At 45.2% G+C, this 21,384-nt stretch overlaps 2 protein-coding genes across 2 annotated transcripts in view; one reads left to right on the plus strand and one right to left on the minus strand.

Annotated features, from left to right (window-relative positions):
- LOC146682558 (putative HLA class I histocompatibility antigen, alpha chain H) overlaps positions 1-21,384 on the minus strand; it is a 60,879-nt gene that overhangs the window by 8,792 nt on the left and 30,703 nt on the right. The window lies entirely within an intron of this gene.
- On the plus strand, positions 8,728-14,561 carry LOC146682559 (uncharacterized). The gene is made up of 3 exons (XM_085446914.1): positions 8,728-8,951; positions 9,098-13,060; positions 14,450-14,561. Exons 2-3 carry the CDS (start codon positions 9,330-9,332, stop codon positions 14,559-14,561), a joined length of 3,843 nt encoding a protein of 1,280 aa, XP_085303040.1. The 5' UTR covers positions 8,728-8,951; positions 9,098-9,329.

The following is a 21,384-nucleotide window of genomic DNA, read 5'->3' on the forward strand; positions in this document are numbered from 1 at the left end:
TTCCAGGAGAAAAAGAAAAATAAACAGCCGCATTGTGGACCTTTTGATAAACTAATAGTTTACGTATTTTATTCTGGTTATTCTGTAGCCTTTCCGACCTCCTCGCGGAGTATCCAGTTTCAAACTGAGGATGAAAAAAAGTTCAGCACTAATGTCATTCTCTATGTGAACCAATGACAATGTATCCCCAGTTCTTACGTCACTTACATCTGGGTTAAATAACTCGGAGGAGGTTATTAATGAAACTGAAAGTAAAATCTGTTTCAATAACCAGTAAACATTACTTATTGAACAATGTTGATTAATTTACTGTGCCACAGAATAAAGGGAACAGTGACATTATGTATAATTATTGTTCCTGTTTTCTGTAGTGCTTTATTTTCATTGAAAACATTTCTTATAAATTAGCCGCAGACAGCAAATACAAGTCCGGTGCTTTTTTTTCTGGGAAACCACGTGATGACTGTGTTAGGTTTCATTTCCGTGTTTATGACAGTGTTCTTTGATTAGCAAGTTGTGGAGAAAACCAAACACAAAGGATACGCTGTTATGTGTGATGGGGCGTCACAGCTTCTTGTCTTCCTTGTTCTGCAACATTCCTGCAATGACAAACAAAACAGTAAAAGATTATCATCAGTAGAACTTTAGCCATGTCAGGCTGATGTATTTCTTTTAAACTGTACGTGCAAAAACAGTTGTAGTTACACTAAAACAAAAAGAAAAAAAAGAGAAGAAAGAAAAGCTGTTTGTTTGGGTTTAAAACTTTTTACTTTTTCTGTTTCTTTTGTCCTCATCTGACCCTTGTCTGGATTTTCTATCTGAAAACATGCTACCTTTAATGGCAGATTACACTTTATGCTGCACATAAACAGGCATCGACTCTGTCCGAGCATCCAAAGCTATCATTAAACTGAGTCGCACAACATTTTTTTTTTTTTTTTTTTGCAGAAGAAAGGCCAAGGAAGCAAATGAAGGCTGCATAAAGACTGCATGGTGTGTGCAGTTGGGTCATTGTTTGGCAGAAGACACCATCTAGCGGTCACAATGGCAGTACTTTAAGGCTTTGTTGTTGTTTTTTAACCGCTACTGTAACCGCTTTGTTTTAAAGCTTTCAGTTATTTTAAATTTCCAGATACATATTCATCTTATGACAACCAAATCCTCATATATTATAAAATTGTTCTGTTTTTGTGTTTTTTTCCCTGGATAACTGGCGGACTCCTGTGTATGAGAAAGTGAAACTAAACTTGATCTCGGACTTGAAGGGGAAAACCAGCCATCTAAACCTTGTTTAGTCCGTTAGATTGCAGCTAGACAAAGAAACACGGATAAACATGACGGAATTATTTACCATTTATAAACTGTCTCTAATACCTGCTTTATTCAAAGTAAGCTAGTCGAGCTCATTTTTGCTCTGCTGGTCTGGCACACAAAAATACATGCTGTATTACTAATAATGAAGGAAACCCTTTTGTGTATGCATACGAGTCATCTATCGGTTTAGTAAGACCGGAAAGTTGCAACACAGCTGGTTGAAAAAGTCCAAAACAACTGGACTATAACATCAAGTTTAATTCTAATTAAACATAGTGAAGTTCATATTTGATGACCCATGTACAAGCCGAATTTAAAATAATGTCCAGATGCGTCTTAAAACATGTGAATGTTATAACCAGTGTAGGGACTAACGCGTTATTAAGTAATGCGTTACAGTAATTACGTTATTATTGTGGTAACGAGCACGGTAACTAGTTATTATGCCAAAATCAGGAACGCGTTACTCGTTACTGGGATTTAGATAGGGTCGTTACTCGTTACTTCGTGTGGTGGCTATGGCGGAGCTTCCACAGATTCAGTAACATTAGCAAGTGGTGGAGCCCAGCAGGTGGATGAGGGAAAGAGGAGGCAGGAGAGACCCGAGGCGCCCCGGTCTGAGTGTGAACTGAACTCCAGGTAAGAAGTTATGACCTGCAGTCTATCTGGGTCAGATATAAACCAAGTTTAGGTGGAGTTTATTTTCGTTGTGCTAACGTTTTACAATCAGTTAAAATAACTCGTACTGCGTACTAGCTAGCATGACAGAGTTTCTATACACCTGTGTGGGTGCTATGATGTTACTGATGTTGAGCTTTATTTTGTTCATAAGGTTAGTTAGTAGAGTTGCCAACCATCCCGTAAAAAACGGAATCGTCTCGTATTCAGAGAAAATATTACAGTTTGAACTGAAAAGGAACGCAGTGGCCCTTTCTCAATTCTAAGTACACGAGTCCGTACTCGCGTTCTCGGCCAGACCGGACTTGCCGAGAACACGGGAGAGGGGGGAGGGGCGGTAGTTACACTCAGTAGCACAGGAACAGAGCAGGAGGGAGAGACAGAGAAAGAGAGCCAGGGACAACAACCACATTAGAAAGGTATAGAGATGATCCACAACAATTTTCAGTTTCAGATGATAAAGGATTCAGAAAGTTTATTCATGCAGGCCCATATGACAGAGAATGTGCATCTTCTTTTTTGTTTTCATATTTTAATTTATATTTAATTGTGTTGTGGTTTGCAGCGTTTTGTGTTGTTTCATTTTAAATTTGTTTAAAAGGAAAAAGCTGAAAATTTAAATAGCTAAAAGTTGAACTGTGACTAGTTGGTTTTTGTATTCTATGATTTATTTATTACATTTTATGTGGAGTGAATAAATAAAAGTATATTTACGGTGGCCCCTACAGACAAAGCACGTACAAACACGTACGAACCCTGAAGCACGTACAAACTCCAAAACACGTAAAAACTCCAAAACACGTACAAACCCTGAAGCACGTACAAACTCCAAAACACGTAAAATCTCCAAAACACGCACGAACCCTGAAGCACATACAAACTCCAAAACATGTACGAACCCTGAAGCACGTACAAACTCCAAAACACGTAAAAACTCAGAAACACGTAAAAACTCCAAAACACGTACAAAACACAACAGAAGTGCTCCAGAATGCTACGCCCAGTGTTGAGCTTTTGTTACCCAGTGGCTACACAAGCCAGCAGGTACCAACGACCGGATTTGGTGTGTGGTAGTAACAGGTAAATGAACTCTTTTTTTTCCTTTTTAATTATTTGAATATATATGAGTGCTTGTGTATAAATACACAGACAATACACATATGCTTTCAATCGTGTAATTTAAGTGAACTAGGTAGCTCTGTTTTGAAGTTCAGTTAACGCTATAAATGTGTTTTGGAGTTTATACGTGCTTTTTGGAGTTTGTATGTGTTTTGTCTCTAGGGGCCACTGTATATATTTATATATAAACATATATAAATAAAACCACTTTTTTTTTACATTAATAATTCCTTTTGTGCATAATTTTATATTATTGTTAATAATAAATTAATTAAAGCAACAAAACAACCTGAAGAGCTGGTTCAGAGCCGAAAGAGCCGGCTCTTTTTAGTGAGCCTGTCATGGTCCGCGGCCCGGCGTCCGGGGTGCTGCTGGGATGTCCACGCCCACGAGCGTGGCTGCTAACCCCACACCTGCATCCCATCCCAGGCGATCACCAGGTGGACTATTTAATCCTGCCCTACCTGCTGCTCCACGCCAGTCCGTAGTCGCCTCTCAGCGATCACAACTCGGCGTGTTTTTTGAGCCACCTGCCTGTCCACCTGTCCGCCTGAGATTCGGTTCACATTCAGCTTCGCCGTCTCGACCCCTTTTGGAGCTCCACCCCCCTCTGGTTCTCTCGGCCCGGCTATTACAGCCTCTCACAGCCCCGCTCTCGGCGTTCCCTGTGCGGTCCCTCGGTTTCATCTGGTTTCACCCGTTGTTTTTCTGGCTACCCTCACGGGACACCTTTAGTTTCAATAAAAAATTACTTTCTTTATTCGCTCATTCCCTAGTGTGTGTGTTCTGCTACTGGGTCCTGCCTGCGCTCGGAACTTCGGTTCATGACAGTACGGACTGGCCAGTATGGACCCAGCAGATCCACTCCGCTCCGCTATTAATAAACAGGGCGCTATCCTCGGTCGCCACGATCAGCAGCTCCAGTCTCTCCAAGACCGTTGTCAAGAGCTCAGTGACACTCAGAATAAATTACAAACTAGGCCGTCCGACCCCGTGCACCGCGGCGTGTCACCTCCGCCGCTGGAACCCTTCCACGGGGAGCTAGACCTGTGTGGGGGGTTCCTTTTCCAGTGCTCCTTGTTTTTCAGTCGCACGCCTGATGCGTTCCCCACGGATACTGCTAAGATCTCCCACTTCGTGGGATTGTTACGGGGGCGTGCTCTAGCATGGGCTGAAGCCTACTTAAGTTCTCACCCCATTCGTGATTGCGAGTACGATGACTTCCTGGAGGAGTTCCAGGCTACGTTTTCCCCTCCGGTATCGGAGGACGATGCCGCGCAGAAGTTGCTGGGGCTCCGTCAAGGGCGGCGCAGTATTGCGGAGTACCTAGTTGAATTCCGTACTCGAGCGGTCGCCGTGGGTTGGCCCGATTCGGCTCTTCGTGGGGTTTTTTTACGGTCGTTAAATGACCAGATGAAGGACCAACTGGCTTTTCACGAGGAGACCAGATCCTTTGATGAATTGGCCTCCCTCTCCCGTAGGATTGACAGACGCTTGCGGGAGAGGGATGCCGAGCGGCGGTCTAAGCCTATGGGCTCCGTATTGCGCCCCGGGTTTCGCGTTTCTCCGCCCCCGCCCCCAGCTGCGTGTGCGCGCTCTCCGTCGCCGCCCCCGCCTGAACCCATGCAGATCGGACGCTCTCGGCTTTCTCCGGAGGAGAGGGAACGCCGATTTCGGGCTGGAGAATGTCTGTACTGTGGGAGGCCCGGTCACCGCATCGCTGTTTGCCCGGTCCGCCCAAACGACCCGGCCCACCGGTGAGTCCGGGGATACGGGTGGGCAGCACTCTAAGCACTACTAGACCCCGATTGTTACTGTCCGTTACTATCGTGACTTCTAATCAGACTTTTACATGCCCCGCGTTAGTGGACTCCGGGGCGGAACAGAACCTTATGGATGAGAAGCTGGCTAAGAGGCTAGCTGTGTCTCTTACTCCACTCGAACCGCCCATCCCTGCGTCTACATTAAACAACCAAGTGTTTGCATACATAACTCACCAAACCGCGCCTGTACGGTTAATCACATCAGGTAACCACCAAGAGCAGCTGTCCTTTTTCACTTTTCCTGCTCCTGACACCCCGCTTATCCTAGGCTACCCCTGGTTACAGAGACATAACCCACACATAGATTGGGCCGGAAAAAGTATCGCGAGCTGGAGTGTGTTTTGTCTGGCGAACTGCCTGAGGTCAGCCGTTCCCTCCGCCTCAACGGAACGGAGGCCCGCCCCGCCACCCGCGCCGGACCTCTCTTCCGTGCCCCCCGATTATCACGATCTCCAGCAGGTGTTCAGTAAAGATGAGGCGCTCTCACTCCCGCCTCACCGTCCATATGACTGTGCTATCGATCTGCTCCCGGGAGCTTCGCTGCCCTCTAGCAGATTATACAACCTGTCTCGCCCCGAAAGAGAAACCATGGAGAATTACATCCAGGAGTCGCTAACTGCAGGACGTATTAGGCCGTCATCCTCTCCCGTGGCTGCAGGTTTTTTCTTCGTGGGAAAGAAAGACGGGACGCTCCGCCCGTGCATCGATTACAGGGGGCTGAATGACGTCACCGTCAAAAACAAATATCCCCTCCCACTCATTAGTTCTATTTTTAGCTCACTCCAGGGAGCTACGGTCTTCACCAAACTAGATCTGCGGAACGCCTACCACCTGGTACGGATACGTGAAGGCGACGAGTGGAAGACCGCCTTCAATACCCCACTAGGGCATTTTGAATATCTAGTGATGCCGTTCGGGTTAACGAACGCCCCGGCGGTTTTTCAAGCCCTAGTCAACGACGTGTTACGGGATTTCCTGAACGTGTTTGTTTTTGTTTACCTGGATGATATTTTGATTTTCTCCAAGACGCTCGAGGACCATCGCATCCATGTGAGGAGCGTGCTACAACGGCTGCTCGAAAATAGACTGTACGTAAAAGCGGAAAAGTGTGAGTTCCACGCCTCATCCATCTCCTTCTTGGGCTACATCCTCGCTGGTGGGCAGGTGAAGACCGACCCGGTGAAGATCAAAGCCATATTGGAATGGCCGGTTCCGGAGACACGAAAGAAGCTTCAGAGCTTCTTGGGGTTTGCGAATTTTTATCGCCGTTTCATTCGAAACTACAGCCAGGTGGCCGCGCCTCTCACCCAACTCACCTCACCCAAGGCGTCTTTCACATGGTCCCCTGAGGCCCACGCAGCCTTCGCTAAATTGAAGCGATTATTCACATCCACACCCATTCTAACCCATCCTGACTCTTCTAAACAGTTTGTTGTTGAGGTCGACGCATCTGACGCGGGAGTCGGGGCGGTTCTTTCCCAGCGGTCTGGGCCCCTGAACAAACTCCGGCCATGCGCCTTTTTCTCACGCCGACTCACCCCCGCAGAAAGGAATTACGACATCGGCGACAGGGAACTCCTAGCGGTAAAACTCGCATTGGAGGAATGGCGTCACTGGCTGGAGGGGACCGAACAGCCCTTCGTTATATGGACGGATCATAAAAATCTACTGTACCTTAGAACCGCCAAGAGGTTAAATCCCCGTCAAGCTCGCTGGTCCCTATTCTTCGCCCGTTTCAACTTCACACTCTCCTATCGTCCCGGGTCACGAAACATCAAACCCGATGCGCTCTCCCGTCTGTATTCCCCCGACAGCGAGGCGCCCCCCCCCGCCACCATCCTGCCTGCCTCCTGCGTGGTGGGTGCTCTCACCTGGGAGATTGAGGAGACCATTCGTCAAGCGCTCCCAGGGGACCCTGACCCAGGGACCGGACCGCCGGGACGGCGCTTCGTTCCCGCCGCCGCCCGGGGAGCGGTCATCCACTGGATCCACACAGCACGATTCGCGTGCCACCCGGGCGTGAGCAGAACGGCGCGCCTCCTCAGCAGACACTTCTGGTGGAAATCGCTACTACGGGACGTGAAGGACTACGTGTCTGCCTGTGCCGTCTGCGCTCGTAATAAACCATCCACGAAACATCCCATGGGCCAGCTCCACCCACTCACTACTCCCCACCGGCCCTGGTCTCACATCTCGCTCGACTTTGTTACCGGTCTCCCCACCTCTTCTGGAAAATGTGTCATCCTCACCGTTGTGGATCGGTTTTCTAAGGCCGCCCACTTCGTCCCGCTAGCCAAGCTGCCCTCGGCTGCTGAGACTGCCCAAGCGTTAGTCACGGAAGTCTTCAGGCTCCACGGAATTCCCCTGGACATTGTCTCCGATCGCGGTCCCCAGTTCACCTCACAAGTGTGGAGGACCTTCTGCTCCATTCTCGGCGCCAAGGTCAGTTTGAGTTCCGGTTTCCACCCGCAATCCAATGGGCAAACTGAACGCCTTAATCAGGAGCTGGAGACTATGCTGAGATGCGTAGCCAGTCAAAACCCCTCCTCCTGGGTTACTTACCTGCCCTGGGTGGAGTACGCCCACAATACTCACACCTCGTCCTCCACCGGCTTCTCTCCTTTCGAAGCGTCCCTCGGGTATCAGCCTCCGCTCTTCCCGGAAGAGGACCTGTCCCTCTCCGTCCCGTCGGCCCCTCATCACCTCCGGCGCTGCCAACGTGTGTGGCGCTGCGCTCGCCGCGCCCTCCTGCGCGCAAAGGAACGACAGGCGCACTACGCCGATCGTCGCCGCACCCCAGCCCCTGACTACCAGCCGGGACAGAAGGTTTGGTTGGCTGCTGGGAACATCCCGCTCCGGGGCACGTCCCGCAAACTGGCTCCCCGTTTCATCGGGCCGTACGAAGTGGACCGAGTCATCAACCCGGTGGCAGTCAGGCTCCGGCTTCCGGCCTCTCGGCGTGTGCATCCCACGTTCCATGTATCTCAACTTAAGCCGGTCCGCCTCAGCCCCCTGTGCCCTCCTTCCGAGCCCCCTCCTCCCGCCCGGCTCGTCGGCGGCCATCCGGCCTATGCGGTCCGGCGGATCCTGGATGCGCGCCGGCGCGGGCGCGGCTGGCAGTATCTTGTGGATTGGGAGGGATACGGCCCCGAGGACCGCCTCTGGGTCCCGCGCTCCTTCATTCTGGACCCTCGTCTCATCTCTGCTTTCCGTGCTTCTCTCCGCAGGCGGGGTCCCGGCCGGCCGCCTGGGGGCGACCCTTGAGGGGGGGGTACTGTCATGGTCCGCGGCCCGGCGTCCGGGGTGCTGCTGGGATGTCCACGCCCACGAGCGTGGCTGCTAACCCCACACCTGCATCCCATCCCAGGCGATCACCAGGTGGACTATTTAATCCTGCCCTACCTGCTGCTCCACGCCAGTCCGTAGTCGCCTCTCAGCGATCACAACTCGGCGTGTTTTTTGAGCCACCTGCCTGTCCACCTGTCCGCCTGAGATTCGGTTCACATTCAGCTTCGCCGTCTCGACCCCTTTTGGAGCTCCACCCCCCTCTGGTTCTCTCGGCCCGGCTATTACAGCCTCTCACAGCCCCGCTCTCGGCGTTCCCTGTGCGGTCCCTCGGTTTCATCTGGTTTCACCCGTTGTTTTTCTGGCTACCCTCACGGGACACCTTTAGTTTCAATAAAAAATTACTTTCTTTATTCGCTCATTCCCTAGTGTGTGTGTTCTGCTACTGGGTCCTGCCTGCGCTCGGAACTTCGGTTCATGACAGAGCCGAGCCGAAAGAGCCTGTAGCGGCGGATGTGTAAAGCTGGCCCACATTCACGTAATGTAACGTTTGTGCTTTTGTTTTGGTAACTTCCTGTGGGACCGGAAGTGAATGTTTTAACGGTAAACGGCTTGATGTGCAGAAAGACGGAAGAAGGTGAAAAATTAATGCTAACGGAGAAAAGGGAGAGAGGGATATAGTTAAATTGTACGAAGACAAATGGTTCTAGCTACAGTCGACAGGGGAACAAGGTTTGTAATGTATAAGATTTAATTTGAGCAATCTGAAATGCATAATATGTATTATATAGTTTAATAGATAACGGTTAGACCAGCGTAATGAGCGGTTAAGATGCTGTACATGAATAATATGGTAATTGTTTCATTTGTTTGTCTAGCTCTTACGTTGGTTCGTTGTCTGATACACGGCAAGGAATAATAAAGGTCATTCAACAACCATCAGTTCTGGCCTTCTCAGTTCGACTGGATGCTACAGTAAGAGCTTGACGGCCGCCATTTTGCTACACCACGAGGGCTCAAGGTTTAACGGCAATTCCCACAACGTCCAGCAGATGGCAGAAGCAGGTCAGAGAACAAAACGGCGAAAGGCATAAGGAAAATAAAGTTAAAATGGAGGATTCAGAAGAAGACATTAATGAACAGTTTGCAAACAAAGAACAAATATTAAATGAGCCACAAGATAAAGCTCAAAGTAACTCTGCGATTCCAAGGCGTTCAGAAAGAGCCAAGGTGCCAACCGAAAAAATGCTAACTTATCAGAAAGAAGAGATAAGTAAAAAAGAAAAAAGACTATTAACTCTTTATGAACAATGGAAAATACGAGTGCGAGAAACAAGAGAAAGATTAAAGTTGGACATTTCAGAGAAAGAAATGGCAGATCTTGCAGATGATGTAGAGCAAAGAAAAGATGAACTGCTAAAGTTGTACACTGAAATGAGAAGTCACATTGCACCTTCATCAGACATACGAAGAAAAACCGATGCATGTGAAGCAGTTACTCATGACATCGTGAAAGTCATCCTGGAAAGAATAAGCGGTGTAGATGGAGATTTTGATGGAGAATATGAAAGAAAACGTCTACGCAGACTATTAGAACATGATTATGCCCAATCCATCTATGGTTCAACTGCAGCATCGAAACGTAGCCAACTGTCTTCAGCCTCACATCTTGCTTCAAAACGAGCAGAGGCAGCAGCAGAACTAGCAGCAAAGGAGGCAGAGTACAAGATTGTACAAGAGGAACAAAGACAGAAGGAAAAGATAAAGGCTCTAGAAGAGGAGCATAAGAAACAAATGGCAGTTCAAACATCAGAGTTGGAACGCCTGAAAGCCGAAAGGGAGGTGGAAGCCGCTCGCGCCAGGTTGGACGCCTACAACAGAGAGTTGTCGCAACTTGATGATGCATATTCAGTTAAGATGGAAAAGGTGAACCCAGAGCACACACCCAAACACACTGTACCATCATACTCCATACCGGCGCCAACAACCCCTCCTAGTGTCAGCCAGCTTGCACAGGCGGTACAAGACAGCATAAGAATAAATAGACTCCCCACGCCAGAACCAACGATGTTTAGTGGTGAGCCAATAAAATTTATTGAATGGAAATCCACTTTCATGTCACTTATTGAACAAACTGGCATGTCAGCAGCAGATAAACTGTACTATCTGAAAAGGTATGTAACTGGCTCAGCTCGCAAGTGCCTTGAAGGGACTTTCTTCAGAAATGATGAAGAAGCGTATAACGATGCTTGGGCAAAGTTAAACCAAAGGTATGGCCAGCCTTTCGTGCTACAAAGGGCATTTAGAGAGAAGTTATCTAGTTGGCCTAAAATACAGTCGAGAGATGCTGATGGGCTAAGGAACTTTGCTGATTTTGTGAATGCATGCACACTTGCTATGCCTCACGTGAAAGGACTGCAAATACTCAATGACTGTGAAGAAAATCAGAAACTGTTGCATAAATTGCCAGACTGGATAAACACAAGATGGAACAGGCATGTAACAAAGACACTCATGGACGGTGGTGAATTCCCCAGCTTCAGTGAATTTGCCTCCTTTCTCTCACTTGAAGCAGAAGTAGCATGCAACCCAGTCACTTCCATACATGCGCTTCGCTCCACGGAAATAAATGATGACAAAAGAAACACAAGAGAAGTCAAAAGAAACAAGGCAAGTGTATTCAACATTAACACAACTGAACGAGATGCAAAGACTAAAATATACAACAGTTCTTCATGCACACTGTGCCAAGAGTCGCATCCACTTATAAAGTGCCCAAAGTTTCTGCAAATGACCCTGGAAATGAAAAAGAAACATGTAAAGGATAATAAACATTGTTATGGTTGTTTAAAGCAAGGTCATAGTGCCAAGGACTGCAAACGGCGTCTCACTTGTGAAACCTGCTCTAAGAGACACCCGACCTGTCTTCACGATGAGAACTACAGCATCAGTCTGCAAAGAGAAAAGCAAGCTCAAGTGAGTATAGACATCGCAACACAAGGGAACTCACCTGAAAGTGCAACAGCCATGGCGTTAAATGTCGCTAGAGCAGAACACACAGTCAGCACCTCCATGATAGTCCCAGTATGGGTCTCAACGGCTGCTAATCCACAAAGGGAAAAACTAGTCTATGCGCTACTAAACACGCAGAGTGACACTGTTTTTATAGATCAGGATGTAACACAGAAACTGCAAGCAAATGTGTGCCCTGTGAAACTCAGACTTACCACAATGATGGGTAAAAATGCAGTAGTAAGCAGCGGAAAGGTGTGTGATCTTCTAGTGAGAGGTTACAATTCAGCAACTGTGCTAAGGCTCCCAACTGCTTACACAAAGGACTACATACCTGCAAATAGAGAACACATACCAACATGTGACACGGCAAAACTGTGGAGTCATTTGTCGTCCATTGCAGATGAGATCCCACCGCTCCTCAGTTGTGAGGTGAGTCTCCTGATAGGTTATACTTGTCCCCAAGCTCTGGCGCCTAGACAAGTACTCTTAGGTAAAGACAATGAGCCATATGCCATCCAAACTGATTTAGGATGGAGCATAGTTGGCAACTCAGTGCCATGCAGTGCATCAGAGACAACAAGGAGTCTCTGTCACAGAATAACTGTTAAAGAAATGCCTCCATGTACTCCCGCAGATGCAATACGTGCACTAGAAAGGGACTTTAAAGAAAACGAAATAAACGAAAAGACGGTGTCTCAAGACGACCTTAGGTTTCTTGAGAAACTTGAACAAGGCATAACACAAGCAGAAAAGGGACATTATGAAATGCCATTGCCATTTAAAGAAAGGCTACAAATGCCAGATAACAGACAACTCGCCGAGAGCAGACTCAATCAGCTCAAATGTAAACCAATGCGTGATGAAAAATACAAAAGAGACTATGTCACATACATGAATGACATTATACAAAGGGGTGATGCCAAAGAGATTGATGATAATGGACCTGAAGGCGAGACACAAAACAATACTACACCACAGCAATGGTTCTATGTACCGACGAGTGAAAACCCCGCTGACATAACTTCAAGGGGCACATCAGTAGCAGAGCTGCTATCATCAAACTGGCTCACAGGCCCTCAGTTCTTATGGGAAAGGAAGTTAAATCTTCCAACTAAAGAGTCTATTGAACTTTTGGTGGGAGATCCAGAGGTGAGAAAAGTGCAAACACTCAACAGCCAAACTACAGAACACAGGAGTCTCTGTGACCGTCTCACAAGGTTCTCATCCTGGTCACATGCTGTCAGTGCCATAGCACGTCTCAAGCGGTTCCTACTCAGAGACAAATCAAAGTCACTCAGCACTGTAACTGAAAGACAAAACGCTGAAATGGTGATTATCAAAAACCTACAAGGACTAACATTTTCAGATGAGATAAAGACATTAAGCAAAGGAAAGGCACTACATGAGAGCAACAAAATTTACAAGTTGGATCCTTTCTTGGACGAAGACAATGTGCTCAAGGTGGGAGGAAGGCTACAACACTCATCGCTTCCTAACACATTCAAACATCCAACTGTCATTCCAAGAGACCATCATACTACAAAACTCATAATCGCTCACTGTCACGAAAGAATAAATCATCAAGGAAAGAGCTTCACAATGAACGAAATACGGTCCAGCGGTTATTGGATTCCCAAGCTAAGTCAAACAGTATCAGACTACATCCGTCAGTGTGTGACATGTCGGAGACTAAGGAGAGCTGTGGAAGGACAAAAAATGAAAGATCTCCCCACAGAAAGAGTCGAGCATTCTCCGCCTTTCACATACTGTGGTATGGATGTTTTCGGCCCGTTCCTAACCAAACAAGCAAGAAAAGAAAACAAAAGGTACGCTCTCCTTTTCACTTGTTTCTATTTACGAGCAGTACACGTAGAAATGTTAGAAGACCTGACTACGGACGCTTTCATTAATGGACTAAGGTGCTTTATAGCTCTGAGAGGCTCTGTCAGACAAATAAAATGTGATCGAGGTACTAACTTTGTAGGTGCCAAAAATGAACTGTGTGCAGCACTGAATGAAATAGACACCGAAAAACTGACAATCTTTCTATCTGAGAAACAATGTGAATTCGTGTTTAACACACCCCATGCTAGCCACGCAGGTGGAGTATGGGAACGACAAATTCGGACTGTGAGAAACGTCCTCAACGCCACACTCGCTCTCGCAAAGAGACGACTCACCGATTCATCGCTCAGAACCTTTCTCTATGAAGCAGCTGCAATAGTAAACAGCCGCCCATTGACGACAGACAATCTCAATGATCCAAACAGTTTGAAACCAATAACTCCAAATCATCTCCTAACTATGAAGACCACAACAGCCTTGCCTCCTCCAGGACAGTTTGTTAAAGAGGATCTGTACGCCCGGAAGCAATGGCGTCAGGTGCAATACCTAACGGAGCAATTTTGGAGCAGATGGAAGGGAGAATATCTGCACAACATCAGGGTCCGGCAGAGATGGCATGTTGTTAAAAGGAATATGCAAGTAGGTGACATAGTGATGGACAAGGAAGAAATACTGCCACGATCCCAATGGAGACTTGGTAGGGTTGTGGACACCATAACAGATGAAGATGGACTTGTGAGAAAGGTCAAAGTAACCTTTGCAGACAGAAACCTTAGTAAAAAGGGTGAACATTTGCATAAGATGTCTACAGTGGAACGCCCAGTTCATAAGTTGGTTCTACTGCTGGAAAGTTGTGAAAAACAAGATGCACTAAGCAGTTAAAATGCGATGAGAATTTGTTGTTGCATATACAAAGGTATTATCATTGTTAAGTTACCTGTTTAGAAATTATTTGTGTTTTATTTGTTTGTAACAGCAAATAATTTGGTGGGAGTGTAGCGGCGGATGTGTAAAGCTGGCCCACATTCACGTAATGTAACGTTTGTGCTTTTGTTTTGGTAACTTCCTGTGGGACCGGAAGTGAATGTTTTAACGGTAAACGGCTTGATGTGCAGAAAGACGGAAGAAGGTGAAAAATTAATGCTAACGGAGAAAAGGGAGAGAGGGATATAGTTAAATTGTACGAAGACAAATGGTTCTAGCTACAGTCGACAGGGGAACAAGGTTTGTAATGTATAAGATTTAATTTGAGCAATCTGAAATGCATAATATGTATTATATAGTTTAATAGATAACGGTTAGACCAGCGTAATGAGCGGTTAAGATGCTGTACATGAATAATATGGTAATTGTTTCATTTGTTTGTCTAGCTCTTACGTTGGTTCGTTGTCTGATACACGGCAAGGAATAATAAAGGTCATTCAACAACCATCAGTTCTGGCCTTCTCAGTTCGACTGGATGCTACAGAGCCGGTTCTCTAAAAAGAGCCGGAAATCCCATCACTAACGGGAGTACGGACTCGCGATTTGTACAATTGGAACACCAGCGTACTTGATGACGTCACAGGTCCGGAGTTTTTACTGCCGTCCCCTCTTAATTTAACTGTGAGTAATATGTTATGAAGCTTAACTTTAATCTCAGCAAACCGATTTACTCAGGAACAAATAAAACACTGAAATAAACCAAACATTAACATTTAGACTTATCTAAGTGACTTATATGTCAGGTTCAACCTGAGTAGCGAAGGACCGCGGAGAGGAGGGGGGAGGTTGAAAACGATGTGCGGGAGTCCGCTGCTCTCGCCGGGCTCTAGTGTTCCTTGACCTCCCGCTTTGCTATCAGGGTGGTGGTTAACAGACGTCTCCGAAAACATTGGAGCACGTTTAGAAATATATGATATCTTGATAAACTGAGCAGATATTTGAAGTTTACACAGCTACATTATCGCCTGAAAATATCTTATAAGTTTATTTTGTGACCCAGAAAGAGTAATATTTAAAAGTTTTTAGCCGCGCTCCTCCACCATTGCCGCGTTTGAGTTTTGGACGAAATGCATTCTGGGATATTTAGCTGTACCAAGTCCACACAAGTCACCACCGATGCATGCTCGATAAAACGGGCGGAGCGAGAACACATCCGGGAATTTTTTATATTCTCGGCTTGATGCGTACTTCGAATTGGAACAGTACTTGGTCTCCGACTGATGACGTATCACGAGTACACGAGAACGCAAGTACACACAAGTACAAATATTGAGACAGGGCCAGTTTGTCCTGGACTTCAGCTACAAAAAGACACAAAGCTGGAGTTATTCTGTGTCTTTGCTGCACAGCTGCCTCTTCTTCTCTCATTATCTCCCCCTCCCTCTCCTGTTTCTACTTCAATCATGAAACTGATCAATGATCAGCTGATCGGCTTTTCTTTCTTGTTTATTTATCGCCCACTTTGCGCCAGAAAGAGGAAATCGGCAGAGGTCGCATTAAACAACAGCAGCACGTTTAAGCTTGATCAGCTGTTGTTAGAATTTATTTAATATTAATTTCTAGTATCAGAGCTGCACAGCACAGAGGAAAGTTCCAGCGCTCCTGGAATCCCTCTGTGATGGACCGCCAGTCTCCAGGTGAAGGCGCAGCCATGAAGTCTCCACTAGACAGTCCCAGATGGCCGTCGCAACCTGGGGGATGATCTGACACACCAACTCTGAAACTGAACGCTTCGTCCTGAAGGAGTCCCCGGTGACAAGGAACCTGGACAAAATTGTTCAAAATCAGTATTATGTGTACTGCAGTTAAAAAATACATTATTCAAATTCCAAAATACTTTTGTGATGTCAGATTTAAATCACAAAACTTAAATCTTACATAAAACATTTTGTAATTATAAGGATAATTACAAAATGTATATTAGATAATATCTAAAACAGTTGTGTTTTGTTTTAACTTTAACATATCATAATTTGATTGGTAGCAACTTTCACAACTACAGTGAGCCAATCACTCATAATTCCTAAACATGTCAATCAGGTAGGAATGAAGTAAGACATTAATAGAAATAAAGAGTTGTATGTTGACATGTAGCCCTTTCCTTGCTTAAATCATTAATATTTTTGAAAAATTAATCTGTGATAAGACAGCTTATCAAGATAGAACCATGTAACTAAAGATGAACCAAACTGTTCAGTTTTATCTAACTCTGTTTTAATAAAGGCTGGTGACCCCTGTTATAGAGTCTGACAGCTGCAGGGATTATATACAAATATTTAACTATCCCAGAATTAAACCAGGTCTAAATAAAAAGGAGTATCACTAAAGGTTAACTCAGTGGTCCTAATGCTACAGTTTGATATCAGCAAACACCGAGCGCATACATTGATGTGACACCACAGCCATGCTATCATCGCAAACACTGATAACAGCATAAATCGAATTAAATCGGGACTTGATGAGAGCTTCTGAGTATCACTAGAAATATTATAAACAGTCGTCTCTGTACCACAGTTTGCTATCAGTAAACACCGACGGCATTCACTGTTAGCATAGCACATCCATGTTAGCAGTCTATAAACGATAGCATGTTAGCATATTAGCACAGGTATCAATAAATGACTACCGTATTAAACACTTTTACTAACCTCAGGCAGATGGACAGGCGCTCTGCAGGTGGGATTGAGCGCCTGTAATTGGTGTTCAGGCGGGCGATGCTGGGACCGACGCCGGAAAAGCAGGTCCTCAAACTGGCCGCGTGAACGACGGTGATAGCGCTGGAATCCGCCGTCATCCAGGCGCAGCTCCTGGAGCAAGTGGTGAAACTCACCAAACTGCTCACGCCTCTGGAGGACCTGATGGACCCAGGTACGGCGAGGACGTCTTTTACGCTGCTGCTCTGCTCTCCACAGTACATAGAGAAGGGAGACTCTCTCTTCAAGTGCTAGCTCGACAGCTGCGATCTTGCAAAGATACCGGTCTGGCACAACTTCCTCCCACATCCCTCCCACATTTCCGGTTCACACGCGTCAAAATATGATATTTTGAGGTGCGATGGATTTTTCTTGGACACGCGTAGAGGTGCGAATGTGCACCCGTCAAATTAGGGGCGTTTGGGGCGTTTTGTTCGCGTCCATCGCGTTCGGTGTGAACACACCGTAAGTAGCTGACAGCTGGTAACTGTGCAGGGGCGGGTCTAGCAAAGTTTTGCCAGGGGGCCAGGTAGGGCATTAACAGGGAGAGGGGCACAAAGGAATACTTTTCTTTCTTATTCTCATTTAAAATGTCTTGCGTTTGTAACCATGTTTAACATAGCTGTCAATAAATAAAAGCCTTTTAGTAAAAACAGTCAGAAGAAATATATTACAGGTGACAAATAGTCAATAAATAGATCATAATGGTTAAGAAAATTCATTACAAACATCAGCAATGATATAATTCATGGTATAGGATTTCATTTGTATTTAAAAACATGTTAAAAGGTTAAAAAACTTGCTAATTCATGGTGTTTTTATGTTAATTCAGGTAAAATGGCTAAAATATGTGTTGAGACTCTTATTGTGAAAGGGCACGCTGCAGCGTGACTCCAGCCACACCCAATCGGGTTGTTCCTTCTTTTTGATGCTTGAGAGGGAGAAATGCAGACAGTCCTTGCAGAGCTGCTGCCTAAATGAGTGAAAAAAATATTAAAAACAAGCAAGAAGTTTACATAAAGCCATTTTTGTACTCTGGAGAATATATTTTTGTTTTTCCGACCTGTCCTTGCCTTCGTGACGTTGTAAACATAACCGAACGGGACTTGGTGAGTTCAGAAATTGTTTTTTATTTCATGCAAGAAATGTTTTGTTGTATTATATTGCTCATTTCATGCAAATGGAAAGTCAAGGTAGCAGATTTATGTTGTTTTATGTTAAAAACGGTGGATTGGTGCTTAACTGACACACAGGCTGCAGTTCAAAGGCCTTTGACGGTGTTTCAGCGCGCCATATTGGCGTCACCTCATTTACGGCTAAATAAGCTGGAAAAAACTGACTTTTACTGTTATTTAAGGGCTACCCGTGTGTTATTTTCGAATGTTTATGCACTTTATTTTGTTGTTATGGTAGGCCATTAAGGTTTGGATCGGGAAATGCCGAGCTAGAATCGGAGTTTGATCCGCTGAGCGAGAAACAAGATGGCGAGCCACCCACGGACCAATTGAACTGTACCGAGCAGGAAAAGGGAAAACGCCCCCTGCTGGACGTTGAGCTCTTTCGCTAAAAAAAACTGGTAGGATTTATCCATACACCTCTGCAAAAGAACAGCAGACTTTCAAAGCACTGGATAATCATTCGGAGTAATTCCAGGATTAATAGTTAAAGGACACAGAGACAACTTTCTTTTGTTTGTTTGTTTGTTTGTTTAAGGGATTTCTTCAGCCTTTTTCTGAATTGTTTTCAGTTTTTACATGTTTTTTGGAATTTATTTTGGTCAACCTTACATTTTAATGCTGTAATGGTGTTAATGGAAATGTAAATAATTTTGTTAGGTTAAAACAAAATAAGAACTGGTTGAAATTTAAAGGTGAACCTAGACCAAGATTAAATTAAATCTTGGGCCTAAAGAACTGATTACAGGCACAGACGCTGATGAAGCTTTAAAATACTTTTTAAGCAGATATGGTCAAACAGCGAGAACCCTTAAGATAGATGACCCTAACGGTGTGTTCACACCGAACGCAATGGACGCGAATAGAGCGTCAGGTTTACATGTAAAGTCAATGGAAAGGCGCGATGACACGCGATTGCGGGTCCCGCGAAAATTCGGAAGCAGATTTGCGTCGCCAAAACGCCAAAACGCGTGAAACGCGCGTCAGTGTAGCGCGTCTGGCGCGTTTGACTCGCGAATAAAACCACGCGCGTGAGTTTTTGTGTTGCATTTTGTGCATACGCGCGTTTCGCGTCTACCGCTCGAGTTGGAAAAAGCTGAACTCCAGCGTCAAATCGCGCCGCGACAACCAATCAGGAGCCTGGTGACGTGGCTGTGACCTAGGTCAAAGGGGCAGATCCAGCCAAATCCCTTCATACTTCAATGGAGGGAAGGCTAATCAATGCGGTAGCAAACAACTCGGAGCTGTACGACACCAGCTGCTTTCTGTACCGAGACAGGAATAAAAAGGACCGAGCTTGGAGGAAGATATGTGAAGAGATCGGGCAACCTGGTAAGGTCATTCATTTCTCTTTTGAAAGTTTTCACTGACCTGGGGAAGCCGCACAAAAGCTAGCAAGCCACCGCTATTCTCCCACCGACGTACAAATACCGTTCTGCTTTTATGCATGTTGTCATATAGGAATATATTTTGTTTATTATTAAACAGCACACAGTGGTCCCGCTCATCCGTCACTGCTTCGCTTTTTCGCTGATTTTTTTATTGCACAGTACAGCATTGCATTCTGCAGCCTGATTGACAAATCTGCTCCGTGTCGTGTCTCCTGCGCTTGCCAAATTTATCACGTTTGGTTTTGATAACCATCACGTTCAATAGAAAAAACAGCACAAAGACACCCATAACTGTGACCCTCATTCGGAAATAGACACCTGCACCGCAAGGGAAAAAGGCGCACGAAAGCGGCGGGCAGATGAAGACAAACCGCGGCATAATAATACTTTTACGTTTTGCAATCTACAAAGGTTTGCACTTTGAGAATCAATTGTGAGAACTGTGACTAATGTTCATGTGTGTGGGGAAAACAGTGTATAAAGTGCGTGACCAGGGGCTAGTTATTCTGAGAACCCCTGCTGCAATAAATGAGGGACCACTGTCTACTCTACGATTATTATATTCAACCTGTTAACATTTAATACTGTATTGATAGAACCAACTGATTCTGCAGCAGAGCATCCCCAGTCCCTGAGCTCCTGCTGCTGCACCCACAGATATGTACAGCAAGCACTGATACCTTTTTAGTCGGTGGGATTGCCTTGTGATGACCTTTACTAAATATCTACAACCAATCTGATCATATCCTGTTTTTGGTTTTTTCAATGTTGAAATTAAAATCTAGTAGCAGCCTTCTCATTTCTTTGTGTTTTGTGCTGTTTTACAGGCCCAAAGGGGAGGACGGCTCCGAGGCAGATGAGGGACGGGTCCCAGGACGGTCCATCTGCGCTGGAGCTGGCCATCCTGGAGTCCCTGAAGAGGCCACACCAGTCTCCAATGGAGCATTTCCTCCTCAGCCTTGTTCCTGCTCTGGAGAGCAGCTGGGTCCTTTTTATTCCTGTCTCTCTGTAAATTCTTATATTTTATATATTTATGTTTAATGTTTTTCTGTTTGAGAATTTTAATATTATTTCAAATAAATGTTTATAATGACTAATGTCTCAGTTCTACTACACAGCAAATGTTGGCACACGACTTGACACATGTAGAATTTATTTCATATTATACTAATGACAAAATATACTAATACAGTGGGATGCAAAAGTTTGAGCAACCTTGTTAATAGCCATTATTTTCCTGTATAAATCGTTGGTTGTTACAATAAAAAATGTCAGTTAAATATCATACAGGAGACACACACAGTGATATTTGAGAAGTGAAAAGAAGTTTACTGGATTTACAGAAAGTGTGCAATAATTGTTTAAACAAAATCAAGCAGGTGCATAAATTTGGACACCACAAAAAAGAAATGAAATAAATATTTAGTGTATATCAATGTGTGTGTCTCCTATATGATATATGGGGTGCCTTTGTCTGGACGTGCTTCCCATCCAGAGCTGCACAGCACAGAGGAAAGTTCGAGCGCTCCTGGAATCCCTCTGTGATGGACCGCCAGTCTCCAGGTGAAGGCACAGCCATGAAGTCGTCCACTAGACAGTCCCAGATGGCCGTCGCTACCTGGGGGATGATCTGGCTCACCGTGGACACACCGACTCTGTAACTGAATGCTTGGTCGTGAAGGAGTCCCCGGTGACAAGGAACCTGGACAAAATTGTTCAAAATCAGTATTATGTGTACTGCAGTTACAAAATACATTATTCAAATTCCAAAATACTTTTGTGATGTCAGATTTAAATCACAAAACATAAATCTTACATAAAACCTTTTGTAATTATAAGGATAATTACAAAATGTATATTAGATAATATCTAAAACAGTTGTGTTTTGTTTTAACTTTAACATATCATAATTTGATTGGTAGCAACTTTTACCACTACAGTGAGCCAATCACTCATAATTCCTAAACATGTCAATCAGGTAGGAATGAAGTAAGACATTAATAGAAATAAAGAGTTGTATGTTGACATGTAGCCCTTTCCTTGCTTAAATCATTAATATTTT

This window comes from Copadichromis virginalis, linkage group LG22 (assembly GCF_057382275.1).
Source record: "Copadichromis virginalis isolate Kocher_CV1m ecotype Utaka linkage group LG22, C_Virginalis_male_GT1.1, whole genome shotgun sequence".
Taxonomy (NCBI): domain Eukaryota; kingdom Metazoa; phylum Chordata; class Actinopteri; order Cichliformes; family Cichlidae; genus Copadichromis; species Copadichromis virginalis.